We start from the raw sequence: 20,729 nt of genomic DNA on the forward strand, positions 1-20,729 counted from the left end.
GATAACTCAATGAAAATCTCATCATTACAGTATACTATAATTTTATATATGCGATATGAAAATTACATAGAAACCTCCTCGCTGTCCATGTATTAGGTGACAGGTGGCATTCTCAATATTCTCGAGATCAGCCTTTCCCCTTCTCCAGCCCGTCATGAAGGTGAACGTGGCTATAAAGTTGTGTATATAGATTGAAGACGAAACAAACAACTAGATAATAATTATATAAAGCAGTGTAGTCTTTGAATCCCGTCTAAACACCTTCTCAAATCATAGTTTTTAGAGGGTGGCCTATTTGTAATCAAGCTCATCTGAATATGCAAACTTGACTAGACAAGACCATTTCATCACAGGATAATAATACTTCTAAGCATTTGACCTCTTCCACCTACCCACAGGAGTCTTAAAACAATACTAAATCTTGCTTACAATTCATTTTGGAGTATTGATCAAGGAAAATCATGTGTTTGCTTTCGTAATGCGAGTTCATAAATAAATTTTAACAATTCGGTGAATCAATTTACGACAAATTGGGCACTTCGCATCATCTCTTGATTGCAGAATCAGAGAGCAATTATAACATGTGTTTGCATGTCCACAAGGCAGCAGGGCAGTGTCCCTATCACAATCTAGACAAATACTGCAAGAAGTATCTATTTCCTCTCTTTCCAGCTTGGCTTGGGCATCCTCAAGAGCTCTTTGTTTAGCAGTAAGTGCAGCTTCGGTCGTACCAAGTTTTGTTTCTGTTGCTGTGAGTTTCCTCTTTGTTTGCAGTGTTTCAGTCTTCTTTTCGGAAATTTCGTCTCGAAGTTTTTTCATTGAAATTTGAGTCTCAACGTCGAGTCTCTTCTGTGTCGCATTTATTTTAGCAATTCTATCGTAGAGTTCTGCGTTCTCCCGCGCCAGTTGATTTTTTGCATCTTTTGACTTGACAGATTCGGTCCGCAATTTTTCCAGATATTTCTGGGTTTTTGAGAGTTTCCTGTTTGTTTTCAGTGTTTCAGTCTTCTTTTCGGAAATTTCGACTCGAAGTTTGTTGAAGGATATTTGGGTCTCTTGGCGGAGTTTCTCCCGCTTCGCAGTGATTGTAGCGATTTTTTCGCAGAGTTCTGCGTTCTCCTGCACCAGTCGACTCTCTGCATCTTTCGACTTGACCAATGCGGCCCGCAATTCCTGCAGATTCTTTTGGGTTTCTGTGAGTTTCCCATTTTTTCTCAGTATTTCAGTCTTCTTTTCGGAATGTTCCCTTTGGGTCTTAAGCTTCAGTTCGGAGATTTCTTCTTGTGTATTACTATTATTGACTAAGGCATTATTTTCACAGACTCTCGCATTCAACCGAAAGAGTTTCAGTTTAGTCTCCAGGTGGCTACAATATTCGATTCGTGACATACATGTAACTACCAAACCTCGAATAAAAACTTCTGCAGAGTATAATCGCTTTTGGAGGAAAATTGACCAAACAAACCCAACCGCGTAAACCATATTGAGGCTCCAGGATGAATTAGGAAACATGTACTGCGTTATTACCATCATTGCGTATATAGACACAGAACCTAGCAAGGATGTAGCCATATTCATTTTATTTGTATGCGTTCTATCCAGCCAAATTAAAGCTGATCTGAGGCATATCTCGAATTTTGCAAAGCGTTTCTTAGACTCTTCCTATGTCTTTCATTGGATGATGCCAAAGATGCCTCACTATGAAATAACGGATTTAGTCATTCGGTGATGATACTACTAGGAGTTGTATTTCAGATGTTTCACTTAGATAATGGAATATTTTCGAGGCATCTGGACCAGGTTCTTGGTAATAGCGAAGCATAATAGTTATACACACTGACTTCCCTTTTCCATTATGTTGTTCTCCTTTACATCAGGCGAGTTTCTCTCTAGTCTTAAAGATGCCATCCATTGACGTTGGCATGGTGACAGCAGGAATAAAAGTACTTGTTCGTTATCCAGCATGCAGCATGGCACACCATTCTATAGTATTAATGACTGCTTTGAGAGAAATAGTTGTTTTTATACGCTCAAGGGAAGGTTAGAATTGTGCTATTACCCGAGGCGTGCCGAGGGGAATAGCCCAATTGTAACCTTCCCGAGAGCGTATAAAAAACAACTATTTCTCGAATATTAAAGCAGTCATTAATACTTTTATATGCCGAAAAAAAAAAAAAAAAAAAAAAAAAATTATCGAAGATGGGATTCGAACTCTTGCGTACCAAAGGTGATGTCACCATGTACAGTAGTTTTCTTTAATATATACATTAAAATGAATTGAAAACGGCTTCGCGTGGTCGATGCTTCGCCGCTGCTCCATTAAACGGGCCCTTCTTTTACTTTTGCAATGCATATTGGCACGAACTTAGATCAAGATCTATCGGCAGATGTTGTTTTTTTGTTTTTGGAAGTTTATTTTCGTCTTCATGTCAACAATGCAAGATAAAATTGTCGGTAAGATCGATCGAGATTCAATTGTATTGAAATTACCGACCAATTCTTCGCACACGTACGGTATCCTCGATCGCTCAGACCATTTTTTAACATGTAAACCTATGGGGTAACCATGGAGACTGACCTATTTTCCCAATAACCATGGTTATTGGGATTTTGAACTGTTTTTTAACCATGGTTACCGGGAATTTTCGGGAACAGTTAAAGTTTATGAATGCAATTTCGACCAATCAGATTGCTGGATTACTTAAGTGAGGTATATAATAGATTATATAAAACAAAGGATTAAAAATCAAATGTTGGCCTTTGCATCACTCAATATTAACCTATTTTTCGACAGCTATCTTCTTTGCCCACCTTGGTTCTATGTGGCCCATGCAGGATCATAACCCCCCCCCCCCCCCCAATAAAAAAAGAGCAATGATTTATTCATTAGGGATACAATTATCCATGTCTATCGGTGGCTCGGTGGTAGAGCACTAGAGCAGTCTTATAACCGGGACGTCCCGGGTTCGTAACCAAATATGGGTGCTAGTGCTCTTTTGGTATAAGTCAATAATCCTTATCGCCGAAACCCTATAAGAAGCTTGAGTTCTGGGAAGAGGTGAAAAATAATTCATGAGCGTTATCATTGTATTATGCCAGTGTGGAAGAAAATCAGATAAAAAATGTTCCCTGAAAAGCATGGCCCTTCAAATGCCTTAATATTCTAAATATGGCATGAATCGGAACGGATTTTTATGCCACATGTTCGTGTAGTTCCATATTCATCTTCAGTGCTTGTAACTTTTCCAAGACTGGGCCCAATTTCTTATCATTTTGATGATTCCAGAACCTTGCAGTACACACCAATACAATATGCTAGATGATCGCGTCAACTTTATCTTAAAACCCGTAGCGTTCCCTGGTCGCTTATACTTACAAGCAAACACGGCTTTTCTTAGCAGTCCGGTAAAACAATCCATCACTATCAAACCAAGTGAAACCAAACCATGCTTGTATGAAACATAACCGTCTATTCTGAAGCAATTATGATGTACTGCGCACAATAACTGTACACGTCACCCCATTTCAGTTAGGCCTTTGAAACTCTCTGATTTGGGGAATCCCCGTGTGTCCATCGCTTTCACAAAAGAATTCCAAAAAAGCAATATCCAGACAGGACTTCTGGGGTATAACATTCACACACTAATCGATTCACGCTGATAGATAATACCTAAGCTCACCATGTAGATCAAACTCTAATGTTATGCTCTAAAATATACTGCAGCTGCAGCCATGTAGATCATGAAGGCCAATGTCAGTGTATGGTGAAAAGCAAAACTATTGTGATTAATTCTAAAGTCTGGCTTGAGGAGAAAATATATATTGTTTGATCTTAGAAGTTATATGATGATATACTACTCGCTTGTGCTCTTCTTTTCTCCTTCCCATTTTGCTCTTACCCTTATTTTATTATTTTAATATCTTGACAACAAAAAATTACAAGAAAATAATCGTACAAAATGAATAATGTTTTACGTACTTTGTATTTGTTCTGCACGTCTTTTCAGCAAAGGAAATCCACCTTCGAAGTACGAGATTGCGAACAATATATTTTGCTATAGTTGTATTCTGTGCCTCGATACTTTGCCAAAATGATTTGAAAACGCATGAAATCCTCAAATCTCGGGTTTTTTTTTCGAATTACAGCGAAACCTATTTGATGTTGCTGTTTGAAACCGATTCAACACAGGTCAAAGGGTCTTTTTTTTTTCTTCTTTAAAAAAAAATAACATTATACGCTTACATGTCCTTCGTTCTTGTCGACTTGATATAATAGAAAATAGGCCATTCTCTTCATTACCATGGTGACAATTTCCTCTCTCTCTCTCTCTCTTTCTCTCTTTCTCTTTCTCTCTCTGTCGCGAACACTTACAGACAAACTTTTCCTCCTTAATAAGAGTGTGAAATAATTCAATATCAAAGCAATAATAATAATTTTTCAAAATACTATACTTTTTCATTATAATAACATAACTGAAATAATCCAATACATGTACTATTCATAAATTACGTTCGAAGATAGAAAATGGAAAGAAATCAGTAATAATATAAAAACAAATGATATCTCCCTCCCTTACTACCCAATCCACTATTCGCTGCAAATACACACACCTTCTCACAATATACACTCACAAACCCATATACACAAAGATCACTTGAATACATATTCATTTGAATTTCACCTTAAAGTAATAGTTCAGTTCTGTTGCAGAGGGCGCTACAGACATTTTTTTTTTGGTGAGATAAGGAATAAAAATAAGTGTCAAATTAAAAAAAAAACATTCAATTTATATGACAAAATCATCAGGTTCAAAGACGGTTTAAATATCCATAACTATAACGATTTCTAATACTTGTGTACCACCACAAGTATTAGATAATTTGAAAAAGCCGTTGAAAAAAAACGAAATAGCGCCTTTTACGTCGTACTTAAGTCAATGTCGATGTTAGCTTTTTTTGTTGGCATTTTCGTGTTGGTTATATTACGCACAACGAGCCGGCCCATATACTGTTATTTTTTATTAAATAATTGATTAACGGTCACCATATTTTTTTTAAAGTGGAGCTGAATTGGAATGATCGTATTGACTAAATTTCACACATTTGGGGTCTAAAATTACCTTCATAGCAATTAAAACACGGAAACACTATTACTCTTCATGAAAGTACATTGTATAGATACTTTATATATTAAGCTATGACAATTACATACAGACTACCTCGGTGTCCAAGAATTAGGTGACTGATGGCATTTTCAATATTCTCGAGATCAATCCTCTCCCCCCCCCCCCCCCCGCTCAAGCCCGTATGAATATCATACTGGCATTATGATTAAAGATGAAACAAAAATTAGATAGTAGTATGAGGCAGTGTCTTCTTGGAATTCCTTCTAAACTCCTCGATTCATAGTTTTTAGAGGAAGGCCTATTTGTAATCACGCTCATCTGAATATACAGTCTTGACAAGACGATACCATTACATCACAGGATATAAGTATCATACTTCTATTAAAGTAATTGACCGATCCCACTAACCCATAGAGTCTGAAAACAATTTCAAAGCATGCTTACAACTCATTTCGGGTACTGATCAAGGAAAATCATGTATTGGCTTTCCTTATGCGAGTTCATATATAAATTTTAAGAATTCGTTCAATCAATTGACGACAATATGGGCACTTCGCATTGTCTTTTCTGTAGAATTTCAGAGAGCAAGTGTAACATGTGCTTGTGTGTCCGCAAGGCACCATAGCAGCGTTCTTATCGGAATCTAGACAAATAATACAAGGAGTATCTATTTCCTGTCTTTCCAGCTTGGCGTGGGCATCGTCAAGAGCTTTTTGTTTGGCAGTAAGTGCAGCTTCGGTCCTAGCGAGTTTATCGTTGAGTTCGACATTCATATGCGCCAGTCGGCTCTCTGCATCTTTCAACTTGACCAATTCGGTTCGTAACTTTTCCAGATCCTTCTGGGTTTCTGAGAGTGTCCTATTTATATTCGTTATTTGAGTCTCTTTTTCGGAAAGTTTGCCTCGAAGTTTGCTGAAGGATATTTGGGTCTTAACGTTGAGTCTCTTCTGCCTCGCAGTGATTCTAGCGATTCTATCGTAGGTTTCCGAGTTTATCTGCGCCAGTCGACTCTCTGCATCTTTTGATTTGTTCGATTCGGTTCGTAACTTCACCAGTTCCTTCTGGGTTTCTGAGAGTGTCCTATTTATATTTGTTATTTTAGTCTCTTTTTCGGAAAGTTCGACTCGAAGTCTGCTGAAGGATATTTGGGTCTTAACGTTGAGTCTCTTCTGCCTCGCAGTGATTCTAGCGATTCTATCGGAGGTTTCCGAGTTCACCTGCGCCAGTCGACTCTCTGCATCTTTCGATTTGTTCAATTCGGTCCGTAACTTCTCTAGTTCCTTCAGGGTTTCTGTAAAGTATAGTCGCTTTACGAGGAAAAATGACCCAACAAACTCAACCAAGAAAATCAAATAGCTGCTCCAGGATGGATCAGAATACATATACTGCAATACTATCATAACCACTGCGTATCTAGACACATTGAATATCGAGGGTGCATCCATTCTTGTTTTTTTTCTTCTGCATTCTATCCAGTCAGATTAAAGCTGATCTGAGGTGTATCTCGAATGTTGCAAATGGTTTCCTAGACTCTGCTGGTGCCTTTCATTGCATGATACCCAATATGCCTCACCATATAATCACGGAGATAGTCTTCGGTGATGATAATTCTAGAAGTTGTCATTCAGACGTTTTACTTGGGAAATGGAATATTTGTGCAGCATCTGACCCAGGTTCTCGGTATTAGAGGAGCCTAATAGTTTACACGATGATTTTGGTTTTCCATTGGAGAGCAAAAATGTTTTTCTCTTTACGTCAGACGTTTTCCTCTGTATTCATAAAGATACCATCATTTTTAAGGTGCCATGATGACAGCAGGGTTAGAAACGATTGTCGGTTATCCAGCATCCAGCAGATAACACCATTCTAGATTCCAAAAAAAAAAAAAAAAAAAAAAAACGGATTACAAATCAAATGTTGTCATTGGTATCACTCAATTTAATCCTATTTTTCGACAACCATCTTCTTTGTTCACCTTGGTTCTATGTGGCCCATGCAGGATCATGACAACTAAAAACAATAAATGAGTAATGGTCTATTCGTACGGGATAATTCATAGGTATTTAATAAGGAATATGAATTATAATCATCTTGACATACTGTTACAGGTCATTCTGTAATCTTTAGAAATGTTATTTCATAAGAAACGAAATGTTCATCTTTTGGAATCGTATTTACAAATCTTTATAACCGTAATTGTTTAGTCAACTTGATGGAATCTTCATATCACTTCAACATTCAAGAATAGCGCTTATACAGCTCAATTATGATAATGTAAAGATAAGTCTTTGTTATTTTTAATGTCACGTTCCACTTTATATTAAACTTCTTCAGCACCCTGAAATGATCTGTAAAACTCGGTACGATTGCTTAATGGTAGAGCAGTCTTGTAACCGGGAAGTCCCGGGTTTGTAACAAAATATGGGTGCTAGTGCTCTTTGGTAAGTCAACAATCCCCATCTCCGAAACGCTTTGAGATAACTTAAAGTTGTAGAGTTCCCTGGTCGCTTATACTTACAAGCAAACACGGCTTTCCTTAGCAGTCCGGTAAAACAATCCATCACCATCAAACCAAATTAAACCAAACCATGCTAGTATGAAGCAAAACAGTCTATTCTGAAGCAATTATGATGTACTGCACACAATTATTGTACACGTCATCCCATTTCAGTTACGCCTATGAAGCTCTCCGATTTGGGGAATCCCACTCAATGATGCCGTCGCTTTCACACAAACAATTCGAAACCATCAATAGCCACACAGGAATTGCAGGGTATACTATTCACACTCCGATACACACCCACTGATACACAATATCATTGTTACTTACTTAGTTTACCATGTATAAAGATCAAACTCGAAGTTTATGCTCAAAAATAAACTGCAGCTGCGGCCATGTGGATCATGAAGGCCAATGAAACTGCATAGTGAAAAGCGAATGTATTGTGATCAATTGTAAAGTCTGGCTTGAAGAGAAAATATATATTGTTTGATCTTAGAAATTATATGAAGATATACTACTCGCTTTTGCTGTTCTTTTCTCCTTCCCATTGTGCTGTTGCCCTTGTTATATTATTTTAATATCTTGACAGCAATAAACAACAAGACAAAAATCGTACAAAATGGATAATGTTTCACATATTTGATATTTGTTCTGCACGCCTTTTCAACAAAGGAAATCTACTTTCGAAGTAGCGAACGGATTCGTGGACGATATATTCTGCTATTATAATAGTCGAATCCTAGCCTCGATACTTTGCCAAAAATGATTTGAGAATGCATGAAAGTGTCAGCTTTTAGGTTTTTCCGCATTACAGCGAAACCTTTTTGATGCTGGTGCTTGAAAATGATTCAACACAGGACAAAGGGTCTTTTCTTTTCTTTTTTCTTTTTAAAATAACATTATACGCTTACGCGTCTTTCGTTCTTGTCGACTTGATATAATAGAAAAAGGCCATTCTATTCATTACCATGGTGACAATTTACATAGATCTCTTTCCCTCTCTCTCTCTCTCTCTCTCTCTCTTTCTCTCTTTCTCTCTCTCTCTCTCTCTCTCTCTCTCGATCTGTCACACACACTTACAGACAAACTTTTCCTCTGTAATTCAGATTGTGCAATAATTCAATATCAAAGCAATTATAATCATTTTTCAAAATACTATACTGTTTCATTATAATAACATAACTGAAATAATCCAATACATGTACTATTCATGAATTACGTTCGAAGATATAAAATGGAAAGAAATCAGTAATAATATAAAAGCAAATTATATCTCCTCCCTTACTTCCCAATCCTCTATTCGCTACACATACACACACCCTCTCACACAATACACTCACAAACCCATATGCATAATGATCGCTTGAACACATATTCATTTAAATTTCACTTTAACATATTTCTTTTGAGGTCGCCATCCTGGTCAAGCGTCGCTTACGAGAGCGTTCTCTAGCACTTCTCCACAGGTAGTTAGGATAATTCTTTTAATTCGTAATACTATACTTTAGAAGGTAAAGTTCGTTTTTATTTGTATATGTGAATCATATTTTGACATGAAGTTATTATTGTTTGCATATTTATATCATACCTTATGTTTATATGTTTTTTTTAAATTCAGTTATTGTATTTGGAAAAAAGTCGAAAGAAAAGCAAATCAAATCAAAATCCCAAACAGCGCCACTACCATTAACAACTCTCTCATCCTCACACATACACACACACACACACGAGTGTACAAACCACAATAACATAAACTCACACGCAAGAACACCATCACACACCACAACAGCCCCCCCCCCTCCCCCCACACACACACACCCACAAGAAAACACCATTAAACTCGGCATGAAATTATATATACTTTATATAAGATATGACAAATACATAGAGACCACCTCGCTGTCCAACTATTAGGTGACTGACGGCATTTTCAATATTCTCGAGATTACCCCCCCCCCCTCCTCCGCTCCAGCCCGTATGAATATCACACTGGCGTTATGAAGGTGCAGGCGGCTATATTAGCTTGTGTATATAGATTGAAGACGAAACAAGATATAGATAGTAGTATGAGGCAGTGTCTTCTTGAAATACCTTCTAAACACCTCGATTCATAGTTTTGAGAGGGTGGTCTATTTGTAATCACGCTCATCTGAATATGCAGTCTTGACAAGACAATACCTTTTACATCACAGGATATAAGTATTATACTTCTATTAAAGTAATTGACCAATCCAACTAACCCATAGAGTCTGAAAGCAATTTCAAAGCATGCTTACAACTCATTTCGGGTACTGATCAAGGAAAATCATTTATTAGCTTTCCTTATGCGAGTTCATCAATAAACTTTAAGAATTCGTTCAATCAATTGACGACAAACTGGACACTTCGCATTGTCTTTTCTGTAGAATTTCAGAGAGCAATTGTAACATGTGCTTGTGTGTCCGCAAGGCACCAGAGCAGAGTTCTTATCGGAATCTGAACAAATAATGCAAGGAGTATCTGTTTCCCGTCTTTTCAGCTTGGCTTGGGCATCCTCAAGAGCTCTTTGTTTAGCAATAAGTGCAGCTTCGGTCGTGCTAAGTTTTGTTTCCGTTGCTGTGAGTTTCCTGTTTGCTTTTAGTGTTTCAGTATTCTTTTCGGAAATTTTGTCTCGAAGTTTGTTCATTGACATTTGAGTCTCAGTGTCATGTCTCTCCTGCGTTGCATTTAATTCAGCAATAATACCGTAGAGTTCTTGGTTCTCCTGCGTCAGTTGACTCTTTGCATCTTCTGACTTGACAAATTCTGTCCACAATTTTTCCAGATCGTTCTGGGTTTTTGAGACTTTCCTGTTTGTTATCCGTATTTCAGTCTCCTTCTCGAAGTTCTCAAATATCAATTTAGAGTTTTCATGTTTTGTTCTATTGACTAAAGCATTACTTTGACAGAGACTCGCATCCGACAATTGGAGTTTCTGTTTAGTCTGTTGATGTCTATTCACAATTTCATGCTTTTCTGTTGAAAGTAATCTCTGCTCTTCGACGAGCTCGTTTTTAGTTTCTCTAAGTTCAACTTCTGTAAAGTAAAGACGCTTTATGAGGAAAGCAGACCAAACAAACTCAAACAAGAAAAACAATTTTCCGCTCCAGGTCGGATAAGAAAACATACTGCAATGGTACCATAATCAGTGCATAGCTATACACATTATGTATCGAGATTGTATCCATATTTGTTATATCTTTCTGCACTCTATCTAGTCAAAATAAGGCTGATCTATCTTGGACTTGGCAAATGGTTTCCTAGACTATTTTGATGTCTTTCATCGGATGATGCCAAAAATGCCTTACTGTGAAACCATTGAGTTATTCTCCGGTGGTGATAATTCTAGGAGTTGTAATAGACGTGTTACTTGGGGAAAAAGTGAAATATTTTGCATCATCCGGACAAGTTTCTTGGTATTAGCAAAGCAATATGCTAGTTATACAGAATGAATTCCTTTTCCATTAGAGAGCTAGGATGTGTTTCTCCTTGACGTCACAAGGGTTTCTCTCTCTCGGGTATTCAGCATCCAGCATGTCACACCATTCTAGATTCAAGAAAGAAAAACATAGGATTACAAATTAAATTTTGTCCGTTGCATCACTTAATATAAAACTCTCTTTTTTCGACAGCTATCTTCTTTGTCCACATTGGTTTTATGTGGCCCAGGTAGGATCACGAACAATAAAAAACAATAAACGAGCAGAGGTCTATTCCTTAGGAATATTATCATCAAGGCTGGTATCTAATAGAAGATATGCAGTTACAATTCTTTCAACATACCGTTACAAGTCATTCCGTAATCTTGAGGATTTTAAATCACATGAAAAATGAGATGTTCATTTTTAGAATCGTATTTACAAGTCTTCATAACCAACACTGTCAATCAACTCGAAACTTCCTCTCAAACATTTTCATCAAATAGCTCAAATATGAGTAAACATAAGTATTGTTACTTGTTTATCACATTCCACGTTTTATTAAAATTCGTCAGTACCCTGAAAACGACCATCAAAACTAGACACGATGGCTCACTGGTAGAGTAGTTTTGTAACCGGGTGCCCCGGGTTCGTAAACGAATCTATGCGCTAGTGCCTATCAGTTTGGTATTAATCCTCATTACCAAAACCATCGTAGAGGACTTAAAGGTTAAATTCATAGACAATCACAAATATGTCAACTAAGGTATCACTAGAAACTGGTAAGCTAACAGATGGCCATCGTACAAGTTTTAGGTCAACTACATATCGGGTGATTTATACAAATACAAAACAACCACCTCCATAGCAGCTGGGATGTACGAGAGATTCGCCCGTAAAATAACTATGTTTTAATGACGTCACTATATGGACCAACACTGCCCAAGAAGACGACATCCCATAAAGAATGAACATAATTGAAAAGCTATTATTTGTCAAATTATAATGAGTTTAGTGTATATAAATGTAATGGCATGTCAAACCATTCAAAAGGGGTTATGACCCGATTCTGATAACTAATTTTTTTTGCTTGTAAATACACAGGATAGGGGTTAATTACCAATCAAAGAAAACAGACTTTCAAATTGAAAACCCCCCAGAATGATATTAAGGACGGCATTTGCTCCCTCTTGAAACGCCGGACATACCGCGGTGTGTGCAGCTGAATATACAATGGCGTCTTATTTTGTTTACAAGCGACAGATTCCTTTATTTTTGTATCGCTGCATTTTTCATCAAAATAAAGCCATGCGCGGGGTTTAGAGTGAGGCAATAGATCTTACATTTAGCCTGACGGTAGTGAAGTAAGAGAAAGAACTCAAGAGAAGATGAAAACACAGGCACTGAAAATGTGTGAGATGTCATGGGACATCGTCTGCTTGTGCAAATCATGTCCATACTGTGATCTCATAGTTTCAACTTTGCAATAATGCAAATAAAGTAAGTTTTTAAAATCAATGAATATCTACTTTAAGGCCCCTGGTTACTAATACTTACAAGCAAACACGTGTTTTCTCAGCAGTCCGGTAAAACAAACCATCGACATCAACCAAAATTAAACTACGCAAGTCTAGTATGAAGCACAAAAGTCTTTTCTAATGCAATGATAATGTTTATCACACAACTGTTGTACACGTCATCACAAATCACTTACGCCTATGAAGCTCTCTGATTTGGGGAATCCCACTCAATGATGCCGTCCCTTTCACACAAACAATTCGAAACAATCAATAGCCACACAGGAATTGCAGGGTATATTATTCACACTCCGATACACACCCACTGATCGACAATATCATTGTCACTTACTTAGTTTACCATGTATAAAGATCAAACTCGAATTGTATGCTCTAAAATAACTAATGCTGCGGCCATGTAGATCATGAAGGCCAATGAAACTGCATGGTGAAAAGCGAATGTATTGTGATCAATTGTAAAGGCTGGCTTGAAGAGAAAATATATATTGTTTGATCTTAGAAGTTATATGATGATATACTACTCGCTTTTGCTATTCTTTTCTCCTTCCTATTGTGCTCTTGTCCTTGTTTTATTATTTTAATATCTTGACAGCAATAAACAACGAGACAAATATCGTACAAAATGAATAATGTTTCACATACTTTGATATTTCTTCTGCACGTCTTTTCAACAAAGGAAATCCACTTTTGAAGTAGCGAACGCGATCGTGGACGATATATTCTGCTAAAGTCATATTCTGTGCCTCGATACTTTGCCAAAATGATTCGAAAATGCATAAGATCGTCAACTCTTGGTTTTTTGTCTCGAATTGCAGCGAAACCTATTTGATGTTGGTGCTTGAAAATGATTCAACACAGGAAAAAGGGTCTTTTCTTTTCTTTGTTCTATTTAAAATAACGCTTACGTGTCCTTCGTTCTTGTCGACTTGATATGATAGAAAATAGGCCATTCTCTTCATTACCATGGTGACAATTTATATAGATCTCCTTCCATCTCTCTCTCTCTTTTTTCTCTTTCTCTCTCTCTCTCTCTGTCACACACACTTACAGACAAACTTTTCCTCCGTAATTTAGATTGTGAAATAATTCAATTTCAAAGCAATTATAATAATTTTTCAAAATACTGTACTTTTTCATTATAATAACATAACTGAAATAATCCAATACATGTACTATTCATCAATTACGTTCGAAGATAGAAAATGGAAAGAAATCAGTAATAATATAAAAACAAATTATATCTCCCTCCCTTACTACCCAATCCACTATTCGCTACAAATACACACACCTTCTCACAATATACATTGACAAACCCCATATACACAAAGATCACTTGAATACATATTCATTTGAATTTCACCTTAAAGTAATAGTTCAGTTCTGTTGCAGAGGGCGCTAAAGACATTTTTTTTTTTGGTGAGATAATGAAAAAATGAGTGTCAAATTTAAAAAAAAACATTCAATTTATATGACAAAATCATCAGGTTCAGAGACGGCTTAAATATCCATAAATATAACGATTTCTAATACTTGTGTACCACCACAAATATTAGATAATTTGAAAAAGCCGTTGAAAAAAAACGAAATTGCGCCTTTTACGTCGTACTTAAGTCAATGTCGATGTTGGCTTTTTTGTTGGCATTTTCGTGTTGGTTATATTACGCACAACGAGCCGGCCCATATACTGTTATTTTTTATTAAATAATTGATTAACGGTCACCGTATTTTTTTTAAAGTGGAGCTGAATTGGAATGATCGTATTGACTAAATTTCACAAATTTGGGGTCTAAAATTACCTTCATAGCAATTAAAACACGGAAACACTATTACTCTTCATGAAAGTACATTGTATAGATACTTTATATATTAAGCTATGACAATACATACAGACTACCTCGGTGTCCAAGAATTAGGTGACTGATGGCATTTTCAATATTCTCGAGATCAATCCTCTCCCCCCCCCCCCCCCCTCCCGCTCAAGCCCGTATGAATATCATACTGGCATTATGAAGGTGAATGCGGCTATATTAGCTTGTGTATGTAGATTAAAGATGAAACAAAAATTAGATAGTAGTATGAGGCAGTGTCTTCTTGGAATACTTTCTTAATACCTCGACTTATTGTTTTCTAGAGGTAGGCCTATCTGTAATCATGCTCATTTGAATATGCAGTCTTGACAAGACAAAACCTTTACATCACAGGATATAAGTATTATACTTCTATTAAAGTAATTGACCGATCCCACTAACCCATAGAGTCTGAAAACAATTTCAAAGCATGCTTACAACTCATTTCGGGTACTGATCAAGGAAAATCATGTATTGGCTTTCCTTATGCGAGTTCATATATAAATTTTAAGAATTCGTTCAATCAATTGACGACAATATGGGCACTTCGCATTGTCTTTTCTGTAGAATTTCAGAGAGCAAGTGTAACATGTGCTTGTGTGTCCGCAAGGCACCATAGCAGCGTTCTTATCGGAATCTAGACAAATAATACAAGGAGTATCTATTTCCTGTCTTTCCAGCTTGGCGTGGGCATCGTCAAGAGCTTTTTGTTTGGCAGTAAGTGCAGCTTCGGTCCTAGCGAGTTTATCGTTGAGTTCGACATTCATATGCGCCAGTCGGCTCTCTGCATCTTTCAACTTGACCAATTCGGTTCGTAACTTTTCCAGATCCTTCTGGGTTTCTGAGAGTGTCCTAATTATATTCGTTATTTGAGTCTCTTTTTCGGAAAGTTTGCCTCGAAGTTTGCTGAAGGATATTTGGGTCTTAACGTTGAGTCTCTTCTGCCTCGCAGTGATTCTAGCGATTCTATCGTAGGTTTCCGAGTTTATCTGCGCCAGTCGACTCTCTGCATCTTTTGATTTGTTCAATTCGGTTCGTAACTTCACCAGTTCCTTCTGGGTTTCTGAGAGTGTCCTATTTATATTTGTTATTTTAGTCTCTTTTTCGGAAAGTTCGACTCGAAGTCTGCTGAAGGATATTTGGGTCTTAACGTTGAGTCTCTTCTGCCTCGCAGTGATTCTAGCGATTCTATCGGAGGTTTCCGAGTTCACCTGCGCCAGTCGACTCTCTGCATCTTTCGACTTGTTCAATTCGGTCCGTAACTTCTCTAGTTCCTTTAGGGTTTCTGTAAAGTATAGTCGCTTTACGAGGAAAAATGACCCAACAAACTCAACCAAGAAAATCAAATAGCTGCTCCAGGATGGATCAGAATACATATACTGCAATACTATCATAACCACTGCGTATCTAGACACATTGAATATCGAGGGTGCATCCATTCTTGTTTTTTTTCTTCTGCATTCTATCCAGTCAGATTAAAGCTGATCTGAGGTGTATCTCGAATGTTGCAAATGGTTTCCTAGACTCTGCTGGTGCCTTTCATTGCATGATACCCAATATGCCTCACCATATAATCACGGAGATAGTCTTCGGTGATGATAATTCTAGAAGTTGTCATTCAGACGTTTTACTTGGGAAATGGAATATTTGTGCAGCATCTGACCCAGGTTCTCGGTATTAGAGGAGCCTAATAGTTTACACGATGATTTTGGTTTTCCAATGGAGAGCAAAAATGTTTTTCTCTTTACGTCAGACGTTTTCCTCTGTATTCATAAAGATACCATCATTTTTAAGGTGCCATGATGACAGCAGGGTTAGAAACGATTGTCGGTTATCCAGCATCCAGCAGATAACACCATTCTAGATTCCAAAAAAACCCAAAAAAAACAACGGATTACAAATCAAATGTTGTCATTGGTATCACTCAATTTAATCCTATTTTTCGACAACCATCTTCTTTGTTCACCTTGGTTCTATGTGGCCCATGCAGGATCATGACAACTAAAAACAATAAATGAGTAATGGTCTATTCGTACGGGATAATTCATTTGATAAGGAATATGAATTATAGTCATCTTGACATACTGTTACAGGTCAATCCGTAATCTTTAGAAATGCTATTTCATAGAAAACGAAATGTTCATCTTTTGGAATCGTATTTACAAGTCTTTATAACCGTAATTGTTTAGTCAACTTGATGGGATCTTCATATCACTTCAACATTCAAGAATAGCGCTTATACAGCTCAATTATGATAATGTAAAGATAAGTCTTTGTTATTTTTAATATCACGTTCCACTGTATATTAAACTTCTTCAGCACCCTGAAATGACCAGTAAAACTCGGTACGATTGCTCAATGGTAGAGCAGTCTTGTAACCAGGAAGTCCTGGGTTTGTAACCAAATATGGGTGCTAGTGCTCTTTGGTAAGTCAATAATCCCCATCTCCGAAATGCTTTGAGATAACTTAAAGTTGTAGCGTTCCCTGGTCGCTTATACTTACAAGCAAACACGGCTTTCCTTAGCAGTCCGGTAATACAAACCATCGCCATCAAACCAAATTAAACCAAACCATGCTAGTATGAAGCAAAACAGTCTATTCTGAAGCAATTATGATGTACTGCACACAATTATTGTACACGTCATCCCATTTCAGTTAGACCTTTGAAACTCTCCGATTTGGGGAATCCCTGTGTGTCCACTGCTTGCACAAAAAGAATTCCAAACAATCAATAGCCACACAGGAATTACAGGGTATACTATTCACACACCGATACACACCCACTGATACACAATATCATTTTCACTTACTTAGTTTACGATGTATAAAGATCAAACTCGAATTTTATCCTCTAAAATAAACTGCAGCTGCGGCCATGTGGATCATGAAGGCCAATGAAACTGCATGGTGAAAAGCGAATGTATTGTGATCAATTGTAAAGTCTGGCTTGAAGAGAAAATATATATTGTTTGATCTTAGAAATTATATGAAGATATACTACTCGCTTTTGCTGTTCTTTTCTCCTTCCCATTGTGCTGTTGCCCTCGTTATATTATTTTAATATCTTGACAGCAATAAACAACAAGACAAAAATCGTACAAAATGGATAATGTTTCACATATTTGATATTTGTTCTGCACGCCTTTTCAACAAAGGAAATCTACTTTCGAAGTAGCGAACGGATTCGTGGACGATATATTCTGCTATTATAATAGTCGAATCCTAGCCTCGATACTTTGCCAAAAATGATTTGAGAATGCATGAAAGTGTCAGCTTTTAGGTTTTTCCGAATTACAGCGAAACCTTTTTGATGCTGGTGCTTGAAAATGATTCAACACAGGACAAAGGGTCTTTTCTTTTCTTTTTTCTATTTAAAATAACATTATACGCTTACGTGTCTTTCGTTCTTGTCGACTTGATATAATAGAAAAAGGCCATTATCTTCATTACCATGGTGACAATTTACATAGATCTCTTTCCCTCTCTTCTCTCTCTTTCTCTCTTTCTCTCTCTCTCTCTCTCTCTGTCACACACACTTACAGACAAACTTTTCCTCTGTAATTTAGATTGTGAAATAATTCAATATCAAAGCAATTATAATAATTTTTCAAAATACTATAATGTTTCATTTAACATAACTGAAATAATCAAATACATGTACTATTCATAAATTACGTTCGAAGATAGAAAATGGAAAGAAATCAGTAATAATATAAAACCAAATTATATCTCTCTCTCCCTTACTACCCAATCCACTGTTCGCTACAAATACACAAACCCTCTCACACAATACACTCACAAACCCATATACATAATTATCGCTTGAACACATGTTCATTTAAATTTCACCTTAAGATTTTTTTTGGAGGTCGCCATCCTGGTCAAGCATCACTTACGATGGCGTCCTCTCGCACCTTTTAACAGATAGTTAGGATAATTCTTTTAATTCGTAATAGTATACTTTAGAAAGTAAAGTTCGTTGTTATATGTATATGTGAATCATATTTTGACATGAACTTATTATTGTTTGCATATTTATATCATACCTTATGTTTACATGTTTTTTTAAATTCAGTTATTGTATTTGGAAAAATGCAGAAAGAAAAGAAAAGAAAATCAAACAAAATCCCAAACAACGCCACTATCATCCGTAACTTACTTACCCTCACACGTACTCATGAACACTCACACTAGTGTACACACCACAATAACATAAACTCACACGCAAGAACACCATCGCACACTTTTTTTAACGATCGGACACCCCAACAGCCCCCCCCCCCCACACACACACACACACAAGAAAGCACCATTAACTCGTCATGAAATTACATATACTTTATTAATATAAGATATGACAAATACATAGAGACCACCTCGCTTTCCAAGTATTAGGTGACTGACGGTATTTTCAATATTCTCGAGATCAGCCCCCCCCCCCCCCCCCCTCCTCCGCTCCAGCCCGTATGAATCTCATACTGGCGTTATGAAGGTGCAGGCGGCTATATTAGCTTGTGTATATAGATTGAAGACGAAACAAAAATCAAATAGTAGTACGAGGCAGTGTCTTCTTGGAATACCTTCTAAACACTTTGATTTATAGTTTTGAGAGGAAGGCCTATTTGTAATCACGCTCATTTGAATATGCAGTATTGACAAGACAAGACCATTACATCACAGGATATAACAATACTTCTAAATAATTGACCTATAACCCACTAACCAATACAGTGTTAAAAAATTAATACCAAATCATGCTTACAACTCATTTCGAGTATTGATCAAGCAAACTCGTGTACATGTATAAGCTTTCTTTATACGAGTTCATAAATAAATTTGAAGAATTTGGTCAATCAATGTTCGACAAACTGGGCACTTCGGTTTGCCTCTTCTGTAGAGTGTCAGAGAGCAAATGTAACATGTGCTTGTGTGTCCACATGGCACCAGAGCAGTGTCCCTATCGGAATCTAGACAAATACTGCAAATATTATCCGTTTCCTCTCTTTCAAGCTTGGCTTGGGCATCGTCAAGAGATCTTTGTTTGGCAGTAAGTGCAGCTTCGGTCCTACCAAGTTTTGTTTCCATTGCTGAGAGTTTTGCTGCAGTCTCGACGTCGATTCCCTTCTGCGTCACAGTGGTTCTAGCGATTCTAACGTGGAGTTCTGAGATCATCTTGGCCAGTTGGCTCTCTGCATCTTTCGACTTGACCCATTCGGTCCGCAATATCTCTGCTTCGTTCTGGGTTTCGGAGAGTGTCCTGTTTATATTCGTTATTTCAGTCTCTTTTTCGAAAAGTTTGACTCGAAGTTTGTTAAAGGATAGTTGGGTCTTAACGTCGAGTCTCTTCTGCGTCGCAGTGATTATAGCGATTCTATCGTAGGTTTCCGAGTTCATCTGCGCCAGTCGACTCTTTGCATCTTTCGACTTGTTCAATTCGGTCCGTAATTTCTCGAATTCTTTCTCGGTTTCTGAGATTTTCCTGTTTGTTTTTACTATTTCAGTCTCCTTTTCGGAAAGTTCCCTTTGGATTTTGATCTTCAGTTCAGAGATTTCTTCTTGTTTTATATTGACTAAAGCATTATTTTCACAGAGTCTCGCCTCCGACTGAGAGAGTTTCAGTTTAGTTTGCCGATGACTATCACATTCGTTTCGTAACCTACCTTTTAAATCTCGAATAATGTTTATATGTTCTCTAAGTTCAACTTCTGTAAAGTATAGTCGTTTTACGAGGAAAAATGACCAAACAAACTCAACTAAGAAAAATAAATTGCCGCTCCAGGATGGATAGGAAAACATATGCTGCAATATGACCATAACCATTGCGTATATAGACACCTCACATATCGAGGGTGTAGCCATATTTGTTTTATGTTTTTGCATTCTATCCAGTCAGATTAACGCTGATCTAAGGCATATCTTATTTTTTTGTATTTCATTGAATGAAACCACGGAGCTAGTCTTCGATGATGATAATTGTAGGAGTTGTCATTTAGACGTTTTACTTGGGAAATGTCATATATGTGCAGCATGTGGACCAGGTTCTTGGTATTAGCGAAGCCTAATAGTTATACACAATTTTTTTCCTTCCATTTGTAGAGCTAAAATGTTTTCCTCCTTACGTCAGACGTGTTCCTCTTTAGTCGTAAAGATGCCATCCTTTTTAAGTTGCCATGATGAAAGCAGGGTTAGAAGTGCTTTTCGGATATCCAGCATCCAGCTTGTCACACCATTCTAGATTCCAGAAAGAAAACAATCCATGATTAGAATTTATTTTTTC

At 37.1% G+C, this 20,729-nt stretch overlaps 1 protein-coding gene across 1 annotated transcript; it reads right to left on the reverse strand.

Annotated features, from left to right (window-relative positions):
- Positions 1 to 5,512: 5,512 nt before the first annotated feature.
- On the reverse strand, positions 5,513 to 19,846 carry LOC115924711 (paramyosin-like). The gene is made up of 4 exons (XM_030987472.1): positions 19,522 to 19,846; positions 14,951 to 15,736; positions 10,082 to 10,413; positions 5,513 to 6,433 (listed from the first exon to the last, which is right to left on the reverse strand). Exons 1-4 carry the CDS (start codon positions 19,844 to 19,846, stop codon positions 5,627 to 5,629), a joined length of 2,250 nt encoding a protein of 749 aa, XP_030843332.1. The 3' UTR covers positions 5,513 to 5,626.
- Positions 19,847 to 20,729: the final 883 nt, after the last annotated feature.

The sequence above is a fragment of the Strongylocentrotus purpuratus genome, unplaced genomic scaffold, assembly GCF_000002235.5.
Source record: "Strongylocentrotus purpuratus isolate Spur 01 unplaced genomic scaffold, Spur_5.0 spur5_scaffold_16, whole genome shotgun sequence".
Classification (NCBI taxonomy): Eukaryota; Metazoa; Echinodermata; class Echinoidea; order Camarodonta; family Strongylocentrotidae; genus Strongylocentrotus; species Strongylocentrotus purpuratus.